General features: G+C 23.0%; 1 protein-coding gene across 1 annotated transcript; it reads left to right on the top strand.

Annotated features, from left to right (window-relative positions):
• Nucleotides 1–3,215: 3,215 nt before the first annotated feature.
• Nucleotides 3,216–22,213, top strand: Bma-kcc-2 (Uncharacterized protein; the record flags this gene model as incomplete). The annotated part of the gene is made up of 23 exons (XM_043074380.1): nucleotides 3,216–3,390; nucleotides 10,352–10,416; nucleotides 10,786–10,902; nucleotides 11,522–11,665; nucleotides 12,275–12,460; nucleotides 13,058–13,168; nucleotides 13,429–13,532; nucleotides 14,135–14,336; nucleotides 14,738–14,821; nucleotides 14,990–15,104; nucleotides 15,294–15,392; nucleotides 15,855–15,982; nucleotides 16,283–16,506; nucleotides 16,910–17,111; nucleotides 17,463–17,576; nucleotides 18,230–18,397; nucleotides 18,695–18,790; nucleotides 18,982–19,164; nucleotides 19,595–19,810; nucleotides 20,319–20,501; nucleotides 20,809–20,922; nucleotides 21,168–21,438; nucleotides 22,122–22,213. 23 exons carry the CDS (start codon nucleotides 3,216–3,218, stop codon nucleotides 22,211–22,213), a joined length of 3,393 nt encoding a protein of 1,130 aa, XP_042930314.1.
• Between the last annotated feature and the right edge of the window lie 1,599 nt (nucleotides 22,214–23,812).

Raw genomic sequence — 23,812 nt, 5'->3', positions numbered from 1 at the left:
CTGAATTTTTCTTTCCTTTTTTCATCACATAACGCTTAAATTCTATTTTTTTTTATTATCTTAACTAATATTTAATGCCATCCATTTTACTGAAATTTTTGATTAAAGAATTTGACTTCGAAAATTTTTTGTTGTTGTTTACTTAAATTTATGAAGTAAAATGACCGATTACAATTACGATAAATAGATGAGAAACATTGGAAATTTACTGTAAGATACGAATGTATATGTTATTATATGAAATAATAGGCATATAATTTCTTAATTTTTATTAGTAATACATCAGAAAGATTTGAACATGTATATATAATTTAATGTTAATTTCAATTGTTTTTATAAATTGTTAACTTGATTATATATTATTTAATTATATGGAACTGAACTGTTTTTCTTCCTTCCATTCATCTCTTCTTTAGTTCTGTTAAATTATTTGAAAATTGTGATTTAAAAGTAATTTTAATGAAACTTAAAAAAAAGGCGATGAAAATTTCTCTTAGTATTGAAATAATAATGCTCAATGTTGTATTTATTTTTATCGTTTTTTTTCCCACTCTTACCATCATTTTTGAAAATAATTATGATGAAATATCATTTGTTGTTTATGATAAGAATATAACCAAAATCACATTTAATCATGAATATGAGTATTAATTTTCTTCCAAATATGTAAATCTCGATTAAAAAAAGAGCGAAATTGACGCATTTTAAATTAGAATAAAAAGGCATAAATGCACTCAACATATGTTTCGGGCAAGTTTTTTTTTTTGGCTAATTTTCTCAAATTGTTTTTTTTTTTTTTTTTTTTTTCTCACTCTTTTCTCTTTTCTTTTCGATCCAAAATGAAAAGTCTTATTCAATCTTAGCCAAGTAAGTGACGCTAATACACATCTATGAGAAAAATATCATCTTTGCTTACTTCGTCATTTCTCCGCTGCAACATTACTTGTTGTTAAGCAAAACATTTATTTTAACAAAAAGAGAATTTAGAAACTAAAAATTAAAAATTAATAAGAATATATTAGAGAAAATGTTGGAGATAAAGGAGTAAAAAAATGAAAAGATAGAAAAGAGATGAAAAGAAAAGTGAAATAAAGAAAAAAACGAAAAAAAAGGTTTGGTTTGCAGAATAGAAGAGAAAAGAAAAAAGAAAAAAAGAGAGGAAAAAAGGATAAAAAGAATGATTAAGCTATAAAAATCCTTTGGGATATATTAGATTGAAATATGATATATCCAAATTGCATTCTTTTACAAGTAACCAATTTCAATTTTATACATACAAACGCAAATCATAAAACGATTAAATGAAACAAGCAAAATGTAAATTACATCATTCTTACTTTTTATTTTGCTTTCTTTATTCATTCGTTTTTTTTTCCACAATTACTTAAATATTCCCTTTTCATCATATATACATGTATATGTTATTGCATTCTTTTTTTCACTTCTTTCTATTCAAGTTTATTTATTTATTCATCCATTGATTTGTTTATTTGTTTATCCATTCATTTATTTGTCAATGGAAAAAAAAAAAAAAAAAAAACAAAAAAAGGAAAAAAATTTAACTAAATTGTTGTAAAAAAATCTATGTTTAGAATTTTGAAAAATTTTGAAATAATTAAAAGAAAAAAATTTTCTTATCGTAAAATTTTGATTAAAATTTGAAATTCTATTTGAAGTAATGACTGAAAAAGAAAAGCAATGATGAAATAAAATTGATATTTGCAGGTAATATAATACAACAGTTGTAATGTAATATTAATATTATGTAAATAGCTAATCAAAACAGATATTCTTATTCATTGTTAATGAAAATTATCAATTGTCAACAAATCTTTGATAATATCTACAAATGGAGCGAGCGGAAAAGGTCAACTGGTATTTCAGTTTTCATTTCACACAAAATTGAAGCCTACTCTTGCTTTTCCTGAATAAAGAGAATGGATATAAATGGTAATAGACCAGTGATCATAAAAAAAAAAACTGTAATGACAATATTATCGAGATTGAAAAGATGAATAGATTAAGATTAAATAGACAGTAGATCAGTGTTGGTGATAATAGACCGATGTTAATAATAGTGGACTAGTACTAATGATAGTAGACGGGTATTAATGATTAATAAACTGTGATAGCAATGTTACTAAGATTTATGAGATGAGTGAGATGAGTTAATAGATTAATGGATCAGTATTGATAATAATAGACCGGTGTTATCAATATTATTGATAATGATAATGAGGGAATGGATGAATGGATTAATAGATGAATAAATTGATACTGGTGATAGCAGGCTAGTATGGATAAGAACAAATCAAAATTAATGGTAATAAATTATAACAGCATTATTCTCGAGTTTAAGAAAATAAATGAATTGGCTAATGGATTAATAGATTGATATTAGTAATAACAGATCTGTTTTCGAACAATATTAGTAATAAACTGTTGTTAGCAATATTACTAAAATTGAGAGAATAGAGATGAGTGAAGTTAACAGATTAATGTAGATAATAGTAGATTAGCTTTGAAATGATAGTAAATCATTGTTAGTGATAATAATAATGTTAATAATATTAATAATAATAGACTAATGTTGATGATAATGATGTATTAACATAAGTTGAGTGAATGAATTAGACGAGATAAAAATTTATAAGCTATTAGCTACAGTTAAAGGAGGAGTTATATCAATTATTTATTGAAAACGAATGGATAAATTTTGTCCAATAAAGTGATAATTTATAAACTTTTTAAGAAAACAAACGATGAAAAAATATTGCGGATTTTAGAAAGAGTCAGTAGAACTGATCCAATAGCCCCACCTCCACAAATCTATTTCGTGCCTTTTTCTCGCACTTTTTCATTTCGGTTAGGGGTTAGTTAGCATTGCAAAACCTTCCGATATCATCTCATCAACTGCTGATTACTAGTTTGTTGGCCTTTTATGCTTCTGCGTTCCTTGCTCATTTCCATTTCATTTCATTTCAATTCAATTCAATCCATTTCATTCATTCATTCACTCACTCCATTCATTCATTCATTCATTCCATTCCATTCATTCGCTCCGTTAGTTAGATAATTTGTTCGCCTCGCTTATCTGCTAACAATATTTCATCTTAGACGACGACAATAACGACAATTCGTTTTTAGTAAATATATATAATGTATCATGTATGTGTATGTTTTTACACATGTTATAATCTATTGATATCAGAAGGATGTCATCCGGATCCGGTGGAGCATTGAACCGTTTCCGGGTTTCATCAGTTACATATCCAACGGACAATAATCAAGAACATGAAGAGCACGGATCACAACAACAACAACATCAGCAGCAACATTCATTTCAACTTAATGCACAACTTCAATCAAATATTCCACTTAATTCTAACGGTATTATTTTATATATTTAATTCCAATTCATTCTAATTTAAACCCCATTTTTTAATCTCGATGTTATTTTTTCAAAAATTTTCCTTTAACCTATTCGGTTTTCAATTCCTTTTTGTTTTCATTCCTTATTCTTTATTGTGTTCATTTCAAAATTTCTTATCACTAAAAAAACACACATCACAATTCATTCTGATTTGGTGGCAGTAAATGATTTCATTATAAACCATTCAAATATTATTTTTCTGATATAAATAAAAATGAAAAACGAAAGATATGCAAAAATTTCTATACCATTGTTACTGATACTGAAACAATACATTTTGCACTTACGAATTATTTATATAACAAAAGAAATGAGACGGGAAAAAAGTATTTCAAATTTTTAATAATTTATTATCTTTCATCTACGTCTCAGATTGATCATATTATCAATCAGTAATTTGATCATTTCAAATGATGAAAATTTATCAACATTTATTTTTCATTATTTGTTATTTGTCATACTTTTGCATTACTTCTATTAATTCTTTTCACTATCAAAAAGCTAAGAAGGAATATTCTAATTAAAGCATTTCTTTTCGTATCGCCTAGAATGAATAGAAATGCGATGTGAATAATGCAAATGTGGTATGCACCACATAGTATTATCATATGGTTATAATATGCAAATGCTAATATATTTCACTAAAATATCACTGTGATAATAATTAAGTGTAATATTAACAATTGTAATAATAGCAATAATAATAATAATAAGAGTAATAATAGTAATAATAGTAGTAATGATAATAATAATAATAATAGTAATAATAGTAGTAATGATAATAATAATACAATTAAATTAATATATTTCAATCTCTTTTCTAATGTATCAATATATAGTGAAAAAAAAAAAAAACTATAAATCAAATTTTTCCTTTGAATTTTATTCTGTTTGTATTTTTCATAAACTTTTATTAAACAACAAAAGGCAAAAGAAAAAAAATTAATTCGCCTTAATTTGGCTGATCTAAATCTGATTTTTCAAATACTCTTAACATGTTATTTATTCTATTATTCTCTTTAAGTGCCATTTATGGCTGCTATTCTAATTATTTTCGATAAATAAATAAATAAAAAAACCTCAGAAAAATAATATATATATGGGAAAAAAAGAGGGAAATTGAAATTTTGGCGCAATTTCACTTTTTTTTTCTTTTCTTTATGAAAAAGAGAGAGAGAGAAAAAAAGCATAATATGATGAGAAGTTGTACTGTCATTCACAATAGCTATTTTATCCATTCATTTTTATTCTTTTTTTCCCTTTATCAACTATTTATTCTTTCCTTATTCTTTTTACAACTTATCGGTGAAATTTAATTTTGGTGCAAAAAAAGGAAAAAAAAAGAACGAAAAAGAAATGAAAGGGAAATAAACGTTTTGAACATTGTTTTCATTGTTTCTTCGTTCTTTTTTTTTTGCTGTAAAAATTTTTTCCCAGAATTTGCTATGTAATTGAATATCTTTTCAAGCATTTTTAAATAAAGGAAATAAAATAAAATAAATTAGGAAAGAGGATTTTTAATGTCAAATGTGATTTATTTAATCCATTTCTTGTTTTCTTTTTTCACCTTTCACTCTCATTCTCTCCCTCTATTCATCGCTCTCTCTCCCTGTTTAAGTATCTCATTTTTATCCTTTCCTTCCTTCTTACATCCTTCAAATATTTTATGACAGATGTCTGATAAGTGTTTACCATTCAAATGAAAATTGTGGGGTGAAATTTTTTTTCCTTTTTGTCTTTTCTTCTCTCTTTTTCTCTCCCTCTTTGCTCAAAGATAAATATGCAATGAGTCTTTTCGCGATGAAATCCCCACTTTACTGCATTCATTATCTCGGCCAAGTCTGAGGCTTTCTTCCTTTCTTTTTTTTCTCTCTCGGCTTTTCTCCTTCCCCCTTTCTCTCTCTCTCTTTCCCTCCCTTTCTTTCTCTCTCTTGCTTTTTTTCTTCCCATCTTTTATTTGATTTAAGCTATCCTTTCTTTTCTTCTTGAAGGCAGTAAATTTAACACGACATTATTAGCACTTCAAAAAAAAAAGGAAAGGATTGAGTGAAGAAATTTGACTTTACTAATTATGGAAGAACTGAATTGGAGAAATAATGTGACAGGATGAAGAAAAAATATCAAATATATCATTAAAATTACATAGAAATTTGTTTTTTCAACCTTTTATTATTTATTAATTGATTAGTAATGAATTAGTAATAATAAAAATAGACAATAGTAATAATAATATTGTAAACTGTGTATTAGCAAAATTTGTTTTAAGAAGCTTCCAGAAAAAAAATAAATGAATAAGGTTTAACTTTAGAAACATTTGATGAGCCCTTTTTTTTCATAGCTTTTAGTAAAAAGATGGAAATAAAATTTCCAACAATATTGAAAATATTTTTTGAATTGAAGAAGTTTTTTTTCTTTGAAAATGATAGAAAAAAAGTTGCATAAATTTGGGTAAAATATTTTCTATTTCAAATATCCTTAGGATCTTTTTTTTTTTTCTTTTCCTTTTTCTTTATTTTTTTTTTTTTAGTATTGAAAGCTTTGCACATTAAAAGGATTCTTTTTTCCTTTCTTTTTTTAGTATTTTTTTTTTTTCCTTTCAATTTAATTCTTCATATGATAAATGAATGATATATGATATACTAAATAAATTTCACTGTAATGATTTCTAACAACAAATTTTTTTTTCGTAGAAAGAAAATTTTTATTTTTTTTTCTTTAATTCTGATCTCTAGAGGTATATTTTAAAATTTTATTTGTTTTTCTTAAAATAGAAAAATTAAAAATTAATTGGGAGCAAAAAAAATCTCTTCTTAATTAATCAATAGGAGAAATTCACTGATGTTAGCATATGTGCTTGTAAAGAAAAGCAGGGAAGCGATGAAATCAACAGATATGGTAAATAAGTTTTTTTTTTTTAATAATCGATTTTTTCTTTTTTAGGGAAAAAGACAGATTTGACAAGAATGTCTTAAAGGTGGAAAAAAAGGCGAGAGAGAGGGAAGGAATATGGGTGGAAGGGATTTGAAAAAAAAAAAGTAACAAATAATCTCATATTCAGTTATTGTCATTTTGACAACTGACAGTTTTCTTTTTTCGTTTTTTTTTTTCTGTCGCAGAGAAAAAAAATATCCTGATGGATGGCATTAATCTGTTGCTCTGTAGTTTTTTTCTTTTTTTAATTATTACTAATATTTGTTTCAAACAGACAAATGAAAAAGAGTTTTGTAAATATTCTATAAGAGAAATATGGGTAAGTTATATAAAATACTCAGTTAAAAATTTCAATTTTATTTTAGAAACTTTGAGTTTTTTTTTTTTATTTTTCGTTATAATTTATTCAAAATGGGTAGTAATATAAAGCAATAATATAGTTTGCTATGAAAATATTAACCATTTAAAAATGTATACTTTCATAATAATAATTTCGTTGTAATTAATTAATTAGCTAATTAATCAACTATTTTTTCTTCTTTTTGGTCCAAATATTTCTAGATTTTTTTTTTTTTGTTAAAGAATTTTATTTTTAAATCATCAATTTCATCTCAATCATCAACAACAAATTAAATCAGTGTAAAATGTAAAGCAAATATTTAACGGAAAAAAAATTTTCGCTGTCTATCCGAAATTTCATAAAAGCAAGCCACTTTGATTTTTTCCTTCTTCCATCAAATTAAATTCTCACCCAATTTGAATAAAAGCAGTCACATCATTTCAATCATGATTTCAATTCAACAAAAATATGCAATAATGCTTTCAAAAAAAAAATTTTTTTTTCGGGGGACTTTACTTACGTTTCCCAAAAATTTTTTCTTTTTTAATCAATCATTTTTCCTTTTTATTTTTTTTTCGTTTTTGTTTTTGCTGCTTTTTCTTTTCTTACTTTTTGAATTTTTCTAAATTTCAATAAAATTTTTTGTCTTTGTACTTTTGATATTAAATTAAAGAAAAAATAAAATAAAATAAATTGCATGTTTATTGCTTTCTCTCTTTTTTTCTTTTCTTATTTCGACATAGTATATATTATCGAATTCCTATTTGTTAATAATAATAGAATGATTCACTTTAAAATTCTAACACATATAATATTGAAAAGATGGAATGAAATGCAGAAGCTAGAATAAGAAACTTTTGCTAAAAGAAGTATTGAAATAAATTTCTAAATAAAAATGTATATAATTTACATTTTCCTATTTGCTGAATATGAAATATGTAAAAAACAGAATGTCTAACTCTTTTACTTTCTTTTTTCTTCTTTCGAATTATAAGTTGTCATTGTAGAATGTGCATTTCATATTCTTTTTCGTTTAGCATATAAATATTTTCTTTTTATAAAATAAAAAAATCAAAAAGAAGAAAAAGAAAATAACAAAGGTAGGGGATGCATAGTATTGTAAGAAAATGTAAACAGCAGTGAAAGATGAAAATTTAAATTTATGAAAGGAGTAAATAAAATTAAATAGTTGAAGAATGAAAAAGAAAAAAATTTTTTTGGTTGATATTAATTTTATTAATTTAATCTTTAAAATTATAAAATTATTTAAACACCTTTTTTTCTCTTTTTTTTTTCTTAATCAGTGTTGATTTACTGATTTATATTTAATCGGATTAATCATATCGTCGTACCTTTTTTTTTTTTTTTTAATTTCTTTGAATTAGAATAATTAATTTAATTTAGAATATTCTAAAGCATATTATATGTGTCATTGACTACGTGTAGATAATGATGATGTCTTTTTTGCCTTATTAAATTTTTTTCTACTCTGAATTAATTTTTAAAATGTGAATAAAATTTGTTAGGATTAATGAAAAGAACAAAAAAATTATGTAACTTTTTAACTTTAATTATTTTGGTTTGCTTTTTAATTTGCAATACAACAAGCTTTTGTAAATTAGTTTTTTTCTTTTTTTTTTTTTTCCTTTTTTCTTAGTTAAAAGAAAAAAAGAAGTAGGGAAAGTTGGCGTGAATAATTACAAAAACTTGAAATAACTACAAATAGAACTTGTTTATAACAGTCATTTATTTTAACATATTGTTTTGTTAAGCAAAAAATAAATTTTATTCATTATGTATTTTTCTAGAATTAATTTTTAATTTTTTCAATATCTTTTAAAATTATTGCTTTATTCAAAAATGTTTCTTTGTTGTCTTTTCTATCATACACAAATTTTCTTTGATTAATTTCATTCATTCAAAATTACAATTCAATGAGCATTCATCTAGCGTTACTTTAACGTAAAATTGCTAACTACAACAAATATAATGACGCATTCTATTACAATTCATACTACACTGTTAACTTTATTAGATCGAACAATAGGTTGTAAATATTATTTCAAAAAATTGCATGCTAATAAGAAATGAAAAATGTGGGCAAAATTTTAATTACGACAACATTTCATTGAAATTGTACAAAAAAAATTAAGAGTTTATGAAATATCACTCAAATTATCTTTTATTAACAATCTTTTTTTTTTTTCTTTTCACATTAAACTTAATGAAAAAAAAGTCGAATAAAAACTTTTCTTGTTTTTGTTTTGTTTTGCTTTGGTTTTTCATTCCATAAATTTTTTTGTATTTAACAAATTTATTTTATTAATAATTGTATTAAAGCAGTGATTATCAATATCAGATAATTTTTTCCAGTATAATCATTTCTTAAAAAATAAAAAATAAGTTTTATCTAATGTTCAAAAAAAAGGGGGAGAAATATTAAATAAAGATAAAATTAATTTTTTAATTTTCTCTCTTTTTTTCTCTTCTCTTCTTTTATCAGTTTGTTTAATCATATCATATTTGTTTTTTTTTTTTTTTTTGTATCTTATATATATATATATATATATATTAAAAAAGTCGAAAATATAAAAATAAGAACAGAAAGAAGGAAAGAAACGGAGCTAAATAAAGGAAGCAATTTATAAAATTTCAAGTTGGATTATAAGTGCAATTTTCATCCGAAAAAAAACGAAAAGAAAAGAAAAGGAGAAAAAAAAAAAAAAAACACACTCTTTCACTGTTTTATGGTCTTTGTTAACTATCTGATCTATTAATTTTTTTTTATCATTACTTTTTATTTTAAAAAATAAAAAAAAAAAATTAAACTCCATGCAATTAATTTTTTCTTTTTATTTTTTGCAAAAAAAGAGGAAAAAAAGTGCTAAATTATATATTTTATTCATGCAATGAAAAATCATATGCTTTTATTACACTTTTTTTTGTTACTTAAATTTAATGAAATATTTTAAAAAGCTATCTGACCATTCCAATTTATTTCAATTTTTTCTATTGCTTGAAAATTTATGAAAGATTTATATATTTGATTGTTTCAAAATTTGCATAATTAAGTCATAGAAATTTCATTTCATCATTAAATCGTAATTTTATCATTTCATTTACCAAAATTTCTAACTGAAACCACTGATTAAATAACTTGGCAAATTAATGCGCACTACAGAAAAAAAAAAAAAAGAAACATTAATTGAAAGTCGCTCCTTTTCTTTTCAAATGAAAAAAAGTATAACAGTAAATCAAAATAATTTGTATTTTAGTTTCAGCAAATTTTGTTAATCACAACTGCATACTAATGATTATGTTTCGAAAAAATTATTGTTTACAAGGATTTTTTATTACTTATTTTTATCTAATTGTATATCTAATATATACTTTTTGTAATCATTTGTCGGAATAATTTCGTTTATGAATTGAAGATTTTATTCAACATAATAATATAATAGATTTCTTATATATCATTTTTCTAGTTTTAAAATATTTGAATAAACTCAATATATTTTATAGAAGTAAGCATTTTTGGGAGAAATTTTTTTATTTAAAAACTTTATGGTAATTTATTTAATTTAGTCGATCAAAATGCGAAATAAATTTTAATCAAAAATAATTAAGTATTTCATCAATTATTTTAGGAGATGGCGGTACTGAAACAATTCCATTATGTGCTGAACATAGCCCAACTCTTGCACTCTATGAGGTTAATTTGAAATTTGTTACAATTCATTAGTTTATTATTCATTTAATAATAATTGGTAAATTTTATTAGATGAGAAATGTATGGTGAAAATTTCTATAAAATTTTCAACAATACAATGTAAAAATTCATTCCACAACTTTGTTTTTAAATATAAAAAAATACTACGAAAATTTACTTAAACAAAAATTATTTTCCTTCATTCTTATTTAAAAATATCCAATAATGTTTTTCTTTTTTTGAAAATTTTTTAGCAAATAAAATTAGTATTTGCTCTATTACACAATAAATCTTATGCTTAAAAAAAGAACAAAAACATAATGTCCCTTTTTTAATGTTTAAACAGATTTTTTTTAACAAAAAATTATTTAGGATGAATATCACACTCATGGACAGAAAATTGGCCAAATGCTACGGTCATTATCATTATATAATGCAGTCATGCCAAATTCTTCCGAATTGGAAGTTGCTCAAAAAACTGTTAAAAAAGTTTTTCTTTTTTTTAATTTTTAAATGATTATTTCTGTTTTCCAAAAAAAAAAGGAAAGGAAAAAGAAAAGACAATAACATTAAATAAAAATTATAACATATTACTACATTTTTGTAAAAAAAAAAGAAATAACTTTTTTCAAATTTCTTAAGGTAAAAATATTTTAAAGTAAAGGCAATCTTTAAATAATTAATTTTCATCAGTGAAATTTACAGGTATGTAAATTATTATTTTAAATAAAATATAAAAATGAAAGAAAAGAAAGATTGGAAAAATTTATAGTGTTTAATCATATTTTTGTATCATTTATTTAAATATCCAATTATATATACAGTGTAAAGTGACAAATTTGAATGTTATCAAATTTTATAAGCTAATAACCACTTTATAATAGTTAATTAAATTTTTATCTTTTTAACTTATAGACATAAATGATTTACAAATATGAATATTTTCTCTTATGTAGTAATGAATAAGAAAAATATTATCACGAAAAAAAAAGGAAAAGGCAAATTCAATTTTACATAAAGTATTACAAATTAATAACTAATTCAGTCACTTAGGATTAATTAAACTTTGTATTTTCTTTTTTATTTTTAAAATTTTGATAAGTTTTAGGCACAAATGGGTACAATTATGGGTGTTTATCTACCATGTATGCAAAATATTTTTGGTGTATTATTTTTTATTCGTTTAACATGGATTATAGGAACTGCTGGTATTGTACAAGCATTTTTTGTTGTTCTAATTTGTTGCTCTGTGGTAAGTTTAATTTTTTTCACCTGAATATATTTTTTTATATCTGTATTTATTCAAATTTTTATTTTAATGTATCATAAAATTTAATTAATATGATTTATCATATACTTTTTTTCCTTTTTTTTTTTTTGATAACTTATTAATAATGAAAACTTTTATAAGTTTTATATTTATAAGAGAAATTTTTACAATTTTATTAAGAATAAAATTAGTAGTGTTAGCAATAATAATAGTAAATAATAATTTACGAAGACTTATCTTAGCAGTACTACAATCACTAATTTTTAATAAGAAATAAAAAATAATTTAAATTAAAAATATACAAAATAAAGGAAGCACCAGAATTTTCATTCATAATCACTTAGACTGCTTTTATACCATTATGCTATGGCTGCCACTTAAAAAGCATAGAGCAGAAGATAACTTTTAAAAAAAAAGGAAAAAAGTACGTAGGTTTTTAAAAAGCATTTAATAACAAATCAAGCTTGAAAACAAAATTAGAAAACAATAAGACAAAGAAAAATTTGGTAATAATAACAACAATAATAATGATGATAATGATAATAATGAGACCAAATAATACATAAAATGAAACTAAATAATATATTACAGACATTTCTTACATCAATATCATTATCAGCGATAGCAACAAATGGTGTTGTACCTGGTGGTGGACCATATTATATGATTTCTCGAAATCTTGGACCAGAACTTGGTGGTGCTGTTGGTATACTATTTTATTTAGGTACAACAGTTGCTGCTTCAATGTATATCACTGGTGCAATTGAAATATTAATTGTATGCTATTAATTTTAGTATTATTATCAAGAAAGAAAAAAAAAATTTTAATCAAAAATATTGCAATCATAATAGCATTTAAAGAAAGCATAAATAGTTTGATAATATCAAATAATAGATAAGACTTATTCGAAATAAATTTAAAAAAAATGTTGTTATATGTTAGCCAATAAAGATCAAATAGTTTAAATTGTAGAATAGCTTAATTATTTAATTGTTATTGAAGGAATGAAAATTTGATACTAGAATTGTGGACATTTTTGAAATGGCTTATATAAAAGTAATGTTTACGTATAAGAAACGATTTAATCATCTATATATGATATTATAACTGTAATGGCCATTGGTCATTGAAATAAATTTTGCACAAAAAATTGCAATTTCAAAATTCAGTTTTCTAAAATTCACCTTTTTAGCAGATGCTAGTTCTATTAAGTAATAAAATCTCTTTTCTTTTTTTTACTGAATAATTTAACGAATTATATAATATATATATATATGTTTATTTATTTAATTTATTTATTTGTCTATTCAGTTAATTAATTTATTTTATTTTATTTGTTTTGTTTATTCAGTTATTTATTTCAATGATTTCAGTTATATCTTGTGCCTGCAGCAAAAATTTTTGACGATATTTACAACTGTTTCCGAGTTTTGGGTACTGGCTTATTACTTGTTCTAGGATTGATAGTGCTTGCTGGAGTAAAGGTTTATTGTTTTCTCCTTTTTTTTTCTCCCTCAAATTTAATTTCAAGAAAATATTGTTTGCTGATATTACATATAACTTAAATATATTGTATAACTTACAATATTACAATTACAATTTGTAATACAGAAGTTAAATTTTACAAAAGTTCATTTAAGTTCTGTATTACATAAATAACTAAATTATTTTTATATAATTATCTATTTTTTCTCTCGAAAAAAGAAAAAGGAAGATTATCTCTTTTTTTTAATATTTATTTCAGGTAGTAAATAAATTTGCTTTACCAGCTGTACTTGTGGTACTAACGTGTATAGTATGCACATTCATTGGAGCATTTTTAAAATTTCACGGATCTGATAATCTCAAGTAAAACGATTCTAAATTCTGTAAATAACAATATTTATGTTGAATTTTACAGCAACGAAATCAAAAATGACTTCATCATAATTTAATGTCAAAAAAAAAAAAAAAAAAAAATCAGTGAACTTTATGAAATAGTATTTTTAAAAAATTATATTTCCATTGAAACTTTTTAAAACTACTTTAATTTTGCTAAGCATTTCTTTGGTGTGGAGAGCAAAAGCTGTAAATAACTCTGTTTTAGGTTCGTTTCCTTATTAGTTTGACAAATTAATTGCGTTTATTCGAGTTCTCTTTCTGGATTGTGACAAAATTTAGACCAAAATACAAAGATTTGAGAAGAGTAGAATGACAACCGAAGTAATTAAATGATACAAATGATAGCCTGAACTTTAACAAATAATATTCGACCAAATTAATCATTCATTTAAAGTGATTAATCAACAATTAATTAATTAACCAGTTATGAAATTTATATGCTATTTATTCATTTAATTGGAATTATTAATTCATACCAATTTTATTCTTATTTTTTTCTTTGTTAAAAAAAGGAAGAAAAAACTTTTTCTTATAATATAATTTTTTTTTTTTTTTTTTGTTTTTTTCAGGTTTTGCATGGTAGGTGATCGTCCGGTTGATTTGGTTTCATTTGTTGAGCATTACAAATATGTGCCTAACTGCACAGCTACCGGATTAGAACCACTTTTTTGTAAAATGAAAAATGATTCAATGTTCTGTGATACATATTACAAACGTATGACTAAGATACAAAACTGGAGAAAAATTGGACGGCCAGCAATTCGTCAAGAGGCAATTTAATTCATTAAATATTAAAATAAATCAATAAATTAAATGAGAAAAAAGATTTAAATAATCATTTATTAAATGAAAAAATTAAATTTGTAGAAATGATTCAATTTTATCTCATTACATAATACTTTTTTTCTTTCATTAATAAATTGATTGATGTAATAGAAAACGCTATCGTAGTTAAATAAGAAATTTCAGGGAAAAAAATTGATTTTTTATAAGATTTTAAACTTTTCAATATGATTTTTGATCACTAATTTCACCTTCTTAATATGTTTAAAGATATATTTCTTTTTACTTTCATTATGTTTCATTTTATGTTTCATATTTAATAAAATTAAGTTTAAACTAATTAAAATCTGATAAAATGTTAAGAATTGATAACAATTGTAAATTTTCAGATAGCTATACCAGGTATTGCAAGTGGCGTATTTTTTGATAATCTATGGAGCAAATATTTGCAACCACGTGATATACTCACAAAGGTTATTATTCATTTCTTTCTTTCTTTTTTTCATATTTTCATTTTATTTTATTTATAGCTACTAAAAATTAGAAAATTTTATTAAAGGTAAAAAAAAAAAAAACCTAGTCGGAAATTTCAACGAATAATTTGTAATTGTTTAAATGAAATTAGTATTTTTAATTTTTAGGAAAAATTTTCACGTGAAAAATCTGATCAAATTATTGATGAGGGATTTTATATTTATATTAATCAGGCAACTTCATTTATGATTTTAATTGGTGTCTTCTTTCCATCTGCTACAGGTTTTACTTTCAAAATTTATATTAAAATTTAATTAATGTGAAGAAAAAGTGCTCGATTAAAGTATTGTATTGAAAACGAAAAAAGGAAATTTCCAAAATTAATTTCTTATTAATATAAAATGTTGTGTTTTTATGAGGGAATTAATTCAGATTAAAATGGAAATTTGTAAAAAATTTGAAAATCTTCAGGAATAATGGCCGGTTCAAATCGTTCCGGAAATCTAAAAGATGCATCACGTTCAATACCGCTCGGTACACTTGGTGCACAGGTCACTACTACAATTGTCTGTTAGTTCTTTTGACTTCTTCATTAATTTACATTAAAATCTTGGAATGGAAAATGGAAAAGATAAAAATGGCGGAACTAACATTAGAGCTAGTTTATGACGGATAGAATTATGTTCACCTTATTTTATAATATATAGGCATAATGATAACGATCGTGCTATAGAGCAATAATTAGTAATAGTGACAATAATAATGATAATAATAAAGATAATTATAGTAGCAATAATAATGATAACAATAATATATGATGATAGTAATTGATAGTAGCGATTGCTAATGATAATTAGTAATAATAAATAATCAAAAAAAAAAGGAAAAAAATCAAAATCATCTGATAATTTTGATAATTCTTGCAATTAACCAAGATGTTATTCCTAAATGAAATGCTGTAAGTTTAAATTCGCAACCATTGTTGTAATTATTATGTTTCTTATAATTATTGTCATTTTTTTCCTTACTCAGATCTAAGTGGTGTAATTTTATTTGGCGCATCTGTTTCGGAAATGTTTATTCGTGACAAATTTGGTCAATCAGCAATGAGTAAATTAGTTATTGCTGAACTTGCAATACCTCATCCAACAGTTATCCTTGTTAGTTTACTTACATATCTTTTTGTTTATTTATTTTCTCATATATCTCTTTCTTTCTGTCACTTTTTCTCTCCCTCTTTCTCAGTTCAGAAATTTCATGAAATTTCATGATAAAATTTTTCCAAATTATGCGTAATTTTTTGTAATTAACAATGAAAAAGATTATGTAGTTTGAGAAATTTTCATTTAATTAATTTTCACTTTTTTCTATGTTGATTAGTATAATATTTTTATTTTTACTTTATTCTTTTTTTGAAATTTTGTAATCTGATAATTTTAATCAAAATTTTAAAATTTTAGATTGGATGTTTCTTATCAACAGTTGGTGCAGGTATGCAATCATTAACTGGTGCACCACGACTTTTGCAAGCAATTGCTAGTGATAACGTGATACCATTCCTTTCACGATTTCAACGAATGGATTCAAGAGGTGAACCAATTCTCGCAATTTTACTTACTTTATTGATCTGTGAATGTGGTATACTGATTGCAGTTATCGAGAATATCACTGCTCTTATCACTCAGTAAGTATTGCTACTATTATTAATTAGTTTTATTCACCATTATCTTCATTATTACTTATTATATTATTAATTCATTATTATTACTGTTAATTAGTTTTATTCATTTATTTGATATCTTAAAACTTATTTACATTTCCGATTATGTATACTATAATTGCTCTCTTTCTCAATCATTAATATTAAAATTAATAAATTTATCTTTGTTTATTAATGAATTAATAAAAAGAATGTTAAATTTTAATCAGAACAAAAACATGAAAAACATTGAAAATTTTTCCTGAATAAAATTTTTTTTAACAATATTTATTAATAAAAATTTTTTTTAGTAAAATAAATAAAAAATATGAATGGTACAAAGATTTTACATTTGGTAAAAAATTTAATATTTCCATATAAATTTCAGATTTTTTCTCATGTGTTATTTGGGCGTTAATACAGCATGTGCCTTACAAAGTATTCTTCGTGCTCCTGGCTGGCGTCCACTATTTCGTTACTTTCATTGGTCATTGTCATTACTTGGCTCAATTTTATGTATCGCTGTAATGTTTATTTCAGCGTGGCATTATGCTGTAGTTGCAATTGTTATTGGAGCTGCTGTTTATAAAGTAATTAATTCTTATTATTCTTATTTTATAATTAAAACCTTAGGAAAAACAACTTTTTTTAAGTTATTAATAAATTAATACATTAATACAATTAAATATTCAAATTTGTTCATTTATTTTGATGCAATTACATTTGTTTTATTCAAAAACCTTTGTTTTTCTTAGTAAGAAAATGAAAAAATAAAATATACATCAAATATGGTTATGTATTAATTTATTGTTATCTCGCATGGATCCATTTTTTTTAATTATGCAATTAATTAAAATTTACACTGGATCAGTATTAGAATTTAAATTATACAGAGAAAAAATAGGGATGCTAAGTATCATTTTATTACTTTCTCTTTACAGTATATTGAATATGCTGGTGCAGAAAAAGAATGGGGTGACGGATTACGTGGTTTGAAACTTTCCGCAGCACGTTTTGCACTTCTTAATGTCGAAAATCGTCCACAGCATACAAAAGTATATATTTTTATCATATCAGTTTTTTCTTTTTTTTTTTGTTTTTTTATTTTAATTTTTTCAGAGAGAGAATATTCATTTAGTTTATACTTTTTAATACCTATGAATACATCGCTATTCATCTTATTTAAAAATATTCTTGTTAGCAAAAAAAAGTATACGTCAAACGTTGTTACGTATTATTTACTGTATTCATTAAATTTTAAATACATTTTATCACGAATAAAGTTTCTTTCATAATTAATCGAAATATATTGTTTTTTTCCTGCCTCTTTTTTCTTCTCCCTCTTTCTCTTCCTTTCCCTATCCTTCTCTTTATCTCTTTTTCTTCTTTGTTAAAACTTTGAAAGGAGAAAAATCAAAGTTTTTTTTTATTTCTATAAAAAATTTTAATGTATCAATTTCTATTGCTTGCCACAAAAAAGCATTTTTTTTCTTTTTCTTTTTTTTGGGAAAAAGATGATATCTTAAGCGAAAGAAGTTTTAAAGATATATTTTTAAAAAAAGTGCAAGTCGATGATGAAAGTATTCATTTCTTATCCTGTTTGTAAAAGCAATTCTCTCTCTCTCTCTTTCTCTCTCTCTCCATTTCTCTCTTTCATCTCATTCATCTATCAGAAATCTTTTAAAAAAAAAGTTGTGAAATATTTTAGAATTGGCGTCCTCAATTACTTGTTATCGCGCCCGATTCAAAAGAAAGCGAAAATGGATTGTTTGCATTTGTGTCACAGCTAAAAGCTGGCAAAGGTCTTACCTTAATTGCAAAATGTATTGAGGGTAATTTCATTAAACATGCTGATGCTGTTGAAATTGCCCGAAATGTAAGTTTAGAATTTAGTAAAATTTAGAAAAATGACAAACAAAAAAGATCAAAAAGATTAAAGCAATAAATTCTAATTCTCTTTCTTTTAATTATGTAAAAAAATTATCGATAATTAGAGAAAGAAAAAAAAACTTTGTTTTTAAAATTAATCAAGAATTTCACTGAAATTTTTAAACCAATTTTTTTGCTGAATGATTTAAAATTTCTATACATTAATCAAATAATATAAGAACTTATTTTAAATGAGTTGTAATTAAAAAATATATGTATTTATATAAATCACTTTTTTTTCTAGGAAATGGATCAACAAATTAAATTACATAAAATACATGGATTTTATGATATATTAATGGTAAACAATTTTATTGAAGGAATATACTGTCTTGTTCAGGTTTGGATTTTTTTTTTTTTTAATAACTGATGAAATTTCTTTTTATTTATTTATTTATTTTTTTTTATTTTTTTGTTTATAATTTTTGGATGAATTTTTTTTTAATGTAAGAAATTTGGTGAAATTTCTTTTTCTTTTTTTTATTTGTTTTTTTTTGTCATAATTTCTAAAAGTAATATTATTTTTTATAGACATCTGGTTTGGGTGGTTTACGTCATAATACAGTTGTTGTTGCATGGCCTGATGAATGGGCTACATCACATGAAATTAGTGTTTGTCAACGATTTGTTAGTACGTTACGTGCTGCAGATGCTGCAGATTGTGCAATATTAGTTCCAAAAAATGTCAAAATATTTCCATCATCACAAATTAAGGTTATTTATATTTTATTTATTTAACTATTTATTTATTTATTTAATTGATTAATCGATTTATTTGTACGTATGTTTATTTTATTTTATTTATTGCTTATTTGCTTATATATTTAATTAATTAATTTATTCATTTGTATATTAAATATTTAAACTTTTTCATATTCTATTTTTTATTGTGTTGAATTTTTTGTTTTGTTTTGTTTTGTTTTGTTTTTTTTGAATTATCTCATATATTATCAGGAAATAAATGAATGATATTATTGATGAAATAATTGCAAAAAAATATTGCTTGCAAATACTATATTTTGAAGTTAAGTTTTGAATTTGAAACAATTAGTTAATTTTGAAAAAAAAATTTTTTTTCTATTTTAATTTTTATTCTATTATCCATAAAAAAGAATCGTTATCCTCTTATTATTATTTTTTTCAGCTACATGGCTATTTAGATGTTTGGTGGATTGTACATGACGGTGGTTTACTAATGCTTTTACCATTTCTTCTAAAGCAAAGTAAAACATGGCGTAACACACGTTTAAGATTATTTACAATTGCTCAAATGGATGATAATACGTTTAATATGAAAAAAGATTTGGAAACATTCTTATATCATTTACGTATTGAAGCTCAAGTTTTTGTCATCGAATTGGTTCATATTTAAAATTTTCTTGATTTAATTTATTTTTTTTTTCTTTTCTAAAATAAATCAGTATATTTTAGCTAAGAATAAATTGTGTTTTAGATATAATTTAAAACATCATAACTGATATCATTTAATTGGAAAGGTCTATAATTTAAAGTAAACATCACAATGATATCCAATTATTGGTGTTTAAATATAAGATACATACGACAACATACTAAAATAATAGAAAAAGCATAGTTCATTTTTTCCCATCATTTTTAGAACAATTGCATTTCATTTAAATTCATTCATTTCACTTTTTTTACTTTCTATTACGACATATATGATTTTTTCTCCTTACTCAATTAATTATATTTTAATGATTTTTATAATATTTATTAATTACTAGACTATTTTCAATATTACCTTGTAGTTTTTTCCTTTCTTTTATTTAAATTACATTGTAATCTTTTTCTTTCTTTTATTAAATTTTATTAAAAAATAAAGCTTTTTTTTTTTTTTTTTTTTTCAGCCAGATTCAGATATCTCAGAATATACATATGAACGAACGATGAAAATGGAGGAAAGGGTACGATTGTTAAAAGATATGCAAGTTGGTGAACGAAAATTAGATGTTCAGTCAGCTGTTGTTGAAGCAGCTCGTGAAAGGAAATTATCACGTATCAGTGAAGAGGATCAATTGCTATATGTTAAGGTTTGCAAGAAAAAAAAATTCATTTTTTTTTGTCGAAAAATGGAAATGCAGAAAAAAAAAAAAGAAAATAAAATGACAAATATTATTGGGGGATGAATTTATATGTATTTTCATATATATTGAAATTTTGTAAAAATAATTTATTCCCTTTTGTTGTTGTTTTTTTTAAATGAAAAGTTAAAATTTTTATTTGGACAGTAAAAATAATTAAATTTCAATTGTTTTTTGTTTTTATTTTTAAATGATTGAATGTATTTTGATTTATAAACTATATTTGGAATAAATAATTATTGTTTAAATGTTATAGGCTGAAAAAACAACTAATCCAGTGGAAATAATAATGGAAGAAGGTGAATTAACAGATGTTACAATGCTTGATCGAAGCGAGCAATCTCGAGTTCATTTTAGTGAAGATGATATTGTACCATTTTACTTAATTGACGATATCACATTAAATATAAATTTTATCTATTCCATTTTCACAATTTCACATTTCACATCTGTTATAATTAATTGTTTTTTCAGTTAAAATTATAATAAAATATATGAAATGATTTTTTTTTCTCTAAATATCATATCTCTCGTCTTGATCTTAACACTATAATAATTTTTCTATCAATTATATTAATCAAATCATAAGTTATTTATTTACTTTTTGTTTTTCAGACACTAAATGAAAATGATACAAAAGATTTACCAGAAAATACGGAAATGTATGATAATGATTTATCATCACCAATTATACTAATTCCGGATGATAAAACAAGCAATATTATCATCAAAAATGAATGCTTTGGTGTGATGCGAAAAAATTTTAATGTAAGAAAAATGCATACCGCTGTAAAACTCAATGAATTAATGCGAGAGAAAAGTCCAGATGCTCAACTTGTCATTGTTAATTTACCTGGACCACCAGAGCTTGGAAGTGGACAGTACTGTTAGTTTATTTATTAATTTATTTTTTTCAAAACAAAAAAAAAAAATTTCCCTCTAAAATATTTTGAAAAATTAGCATATTTTTTGAATTGATAATTGGGTTAGTAAATCAATAGATTAATTTAGTTAATAGATCATCAATAGATTAATTAGAATATATTGAGAATTAAAATATGTTTAGTTAATTATTTTGATGATATGTATCATTAACAAAGCTAAGTGTTAATTTAACTGCAGTCACTCTTTCATAACAGATTATTTTAAGATAAACATAATTCTATCTTTTAAGTTGTGTTGCAGTTGTTTTCTTTTATAATTTTAACTTTAAATTGATAAAAGACTTATTTAGCATTTTTTTTTTTTTATAAAATTTAATTAACATATATAATATTCCTGTTCCTAATCTTATTGTGATAAAGAAATGAATAGATTTTAAAAAATTTGTTCTTTTTTTTGAAAATTTAAATTAAATTTTAAAAATATAATTAATTAACCAAGATCAACTAGTCTAAATTTAGCAATAAATATGAATATATTGAAGTGATTTTTGTTTCAGTTAACAATCGAAAAATTATTGTTTTATTTTATTTACTCATTTTTTTTTAGCAATATTAAAATAACAATTAAATAGTAGATATTTTTAATGATGAACTGATCAAAAAAGAAATCTATGTCATTTTGCAGATATGGAATTTATTGAAGCATTAACGGAAGGTTTGCAGAGGATTTTATTGGTAAGAGGTACCGGTACCGAAGTTGTCACCATATATTCATAAGATTAATAAATATTTTATACTTTGTATGATAATCTTATTTCATTTCTATTTTTTCTCTTCTTTTTTTACTAAAGTTTCAGTTAATTTCTTATTTTTTTTTAAACAGAAAAAGAGAGAAAAAATTACTTTTCTAATATGTATAAATATGTATTTTTCATTGTGTGATAAATTATTATATAAGTATAATATATAAACATATTTTTTCTTTTTATTTATGAAAAAAATTTGAAGAAATTTACCGTTTATCACTCATCATTATTTGTGCTTTTTTTCAATACATAATTGTATTATTTCATTGTCATACATCTTTAGTTGAGGAAATTCTATTTTGTGGCAATCTGAAATAAAATTAAATGAATTTTGAAACATAAAAGTGAAATAAAATTAGAAAAAAAATTTGAAATAATTTACGGTTAATATAGTCTTACAATACAACTTTTATTATATATCTGTAATATATAAACATTTTTTTTTCTTTTTTTTCTTTGTTTTGGTGCTTTTTTTTTGAATTATATAATTTAATATTTAAATGCACATTTTTATCCCATGCAGAATTTTTAATGTCATTAAATAGCAAATTGCAATCACATTAGGACTGATCTTTCACTTAATGATAAAATTCAATCATATAGGTTTGATCTCATCAAACGATCTTTAACCTCCTTCTTTTTTTAAATTACATTATTAAATCGTGTAAATGAGACCAAATAACTTATAATTTATCTGTTGTAATATAGCTTTATAACATTTCTCGATTAAATTCTTCTTTTGTCATTTTTTTAATTTGTATATTATCTTTATTAAAAATTATATTTGCAAAATAAATGTTAAACAATGAATATGATGACCGGAAGGCATGATTTTTCACTTTTAACTTTTCTTCCCAATACTTTGAAGTATGAAGGAGAATTCGACTAAGTGGTTCATTTTCTTTTATTTCTTTATTTTTTTTTGTATGAAAAAGTAAAACTTGCAAGGTAAAGAGAAAAGAGGAAAATTAAAGAGAAAAGAGGAAAATCATAATATATCTTGCAAAAAAGGGAGAAAAAATACATCATTTATAAATTTTTATTCCGTTATATTTATTTTCTCAGTTTTATTATACATTATATTTCACACATTAATTTCAATTCAATATATCATTCATATAATGTTACTTAATTTTGATTCCTTTTCATAAAAAATAGTATTCTTATTTTTGGATATGGTACATAACTTCTTTTGCTTCCATAATTATATTTGATTTATTATTCATGCAAACCTTTAACAATTGTCAGTTACCTATTCAATCCATTTTTTTTCCATTTGTTACTTGTCTTTTTTATGATATATTTTTAAATACAAACAAAATCTTTTTAAATAAATACAAAATGGCATTTAATATATTGCAAATTTTATCATTCATCCCAAAAATATCTGGAAATGATAACTTCTTGGTGTTAATTCTAGCAATAATTAATTGAATAATGGAGCAAAAAAAGAAAAAAAAAAAACTTTTTTAAAGAAAAAAGAAAAGAAAAAATGTGGAAAGAAAAGAAAGAATTAATGAGGGCTGAAAATTGAGTGTGTAATAATTTATAAAAGAAATATGAAATGATA

Source organism: Brugia malayi, assembly GCF_000002995.4.
Source record: "Brugia malayi strain FR3 genome assembly, contig: Bm_v4_ChrX_scaffold_001, whole genome shotgun sequence".
In the NCBI taxonomy this organism is placed as follows: Eukaryota; Metazoa; Nematoda; class Chromadorea; order Rhabditida; family Onchocercidae; genus Brugia; species Brugia malayi.
The sequence above is the reverse complement of the archived record's forward strand: the minus strand, read 5'-3'. Positions and strand labels throughout refer to the sequence as shown.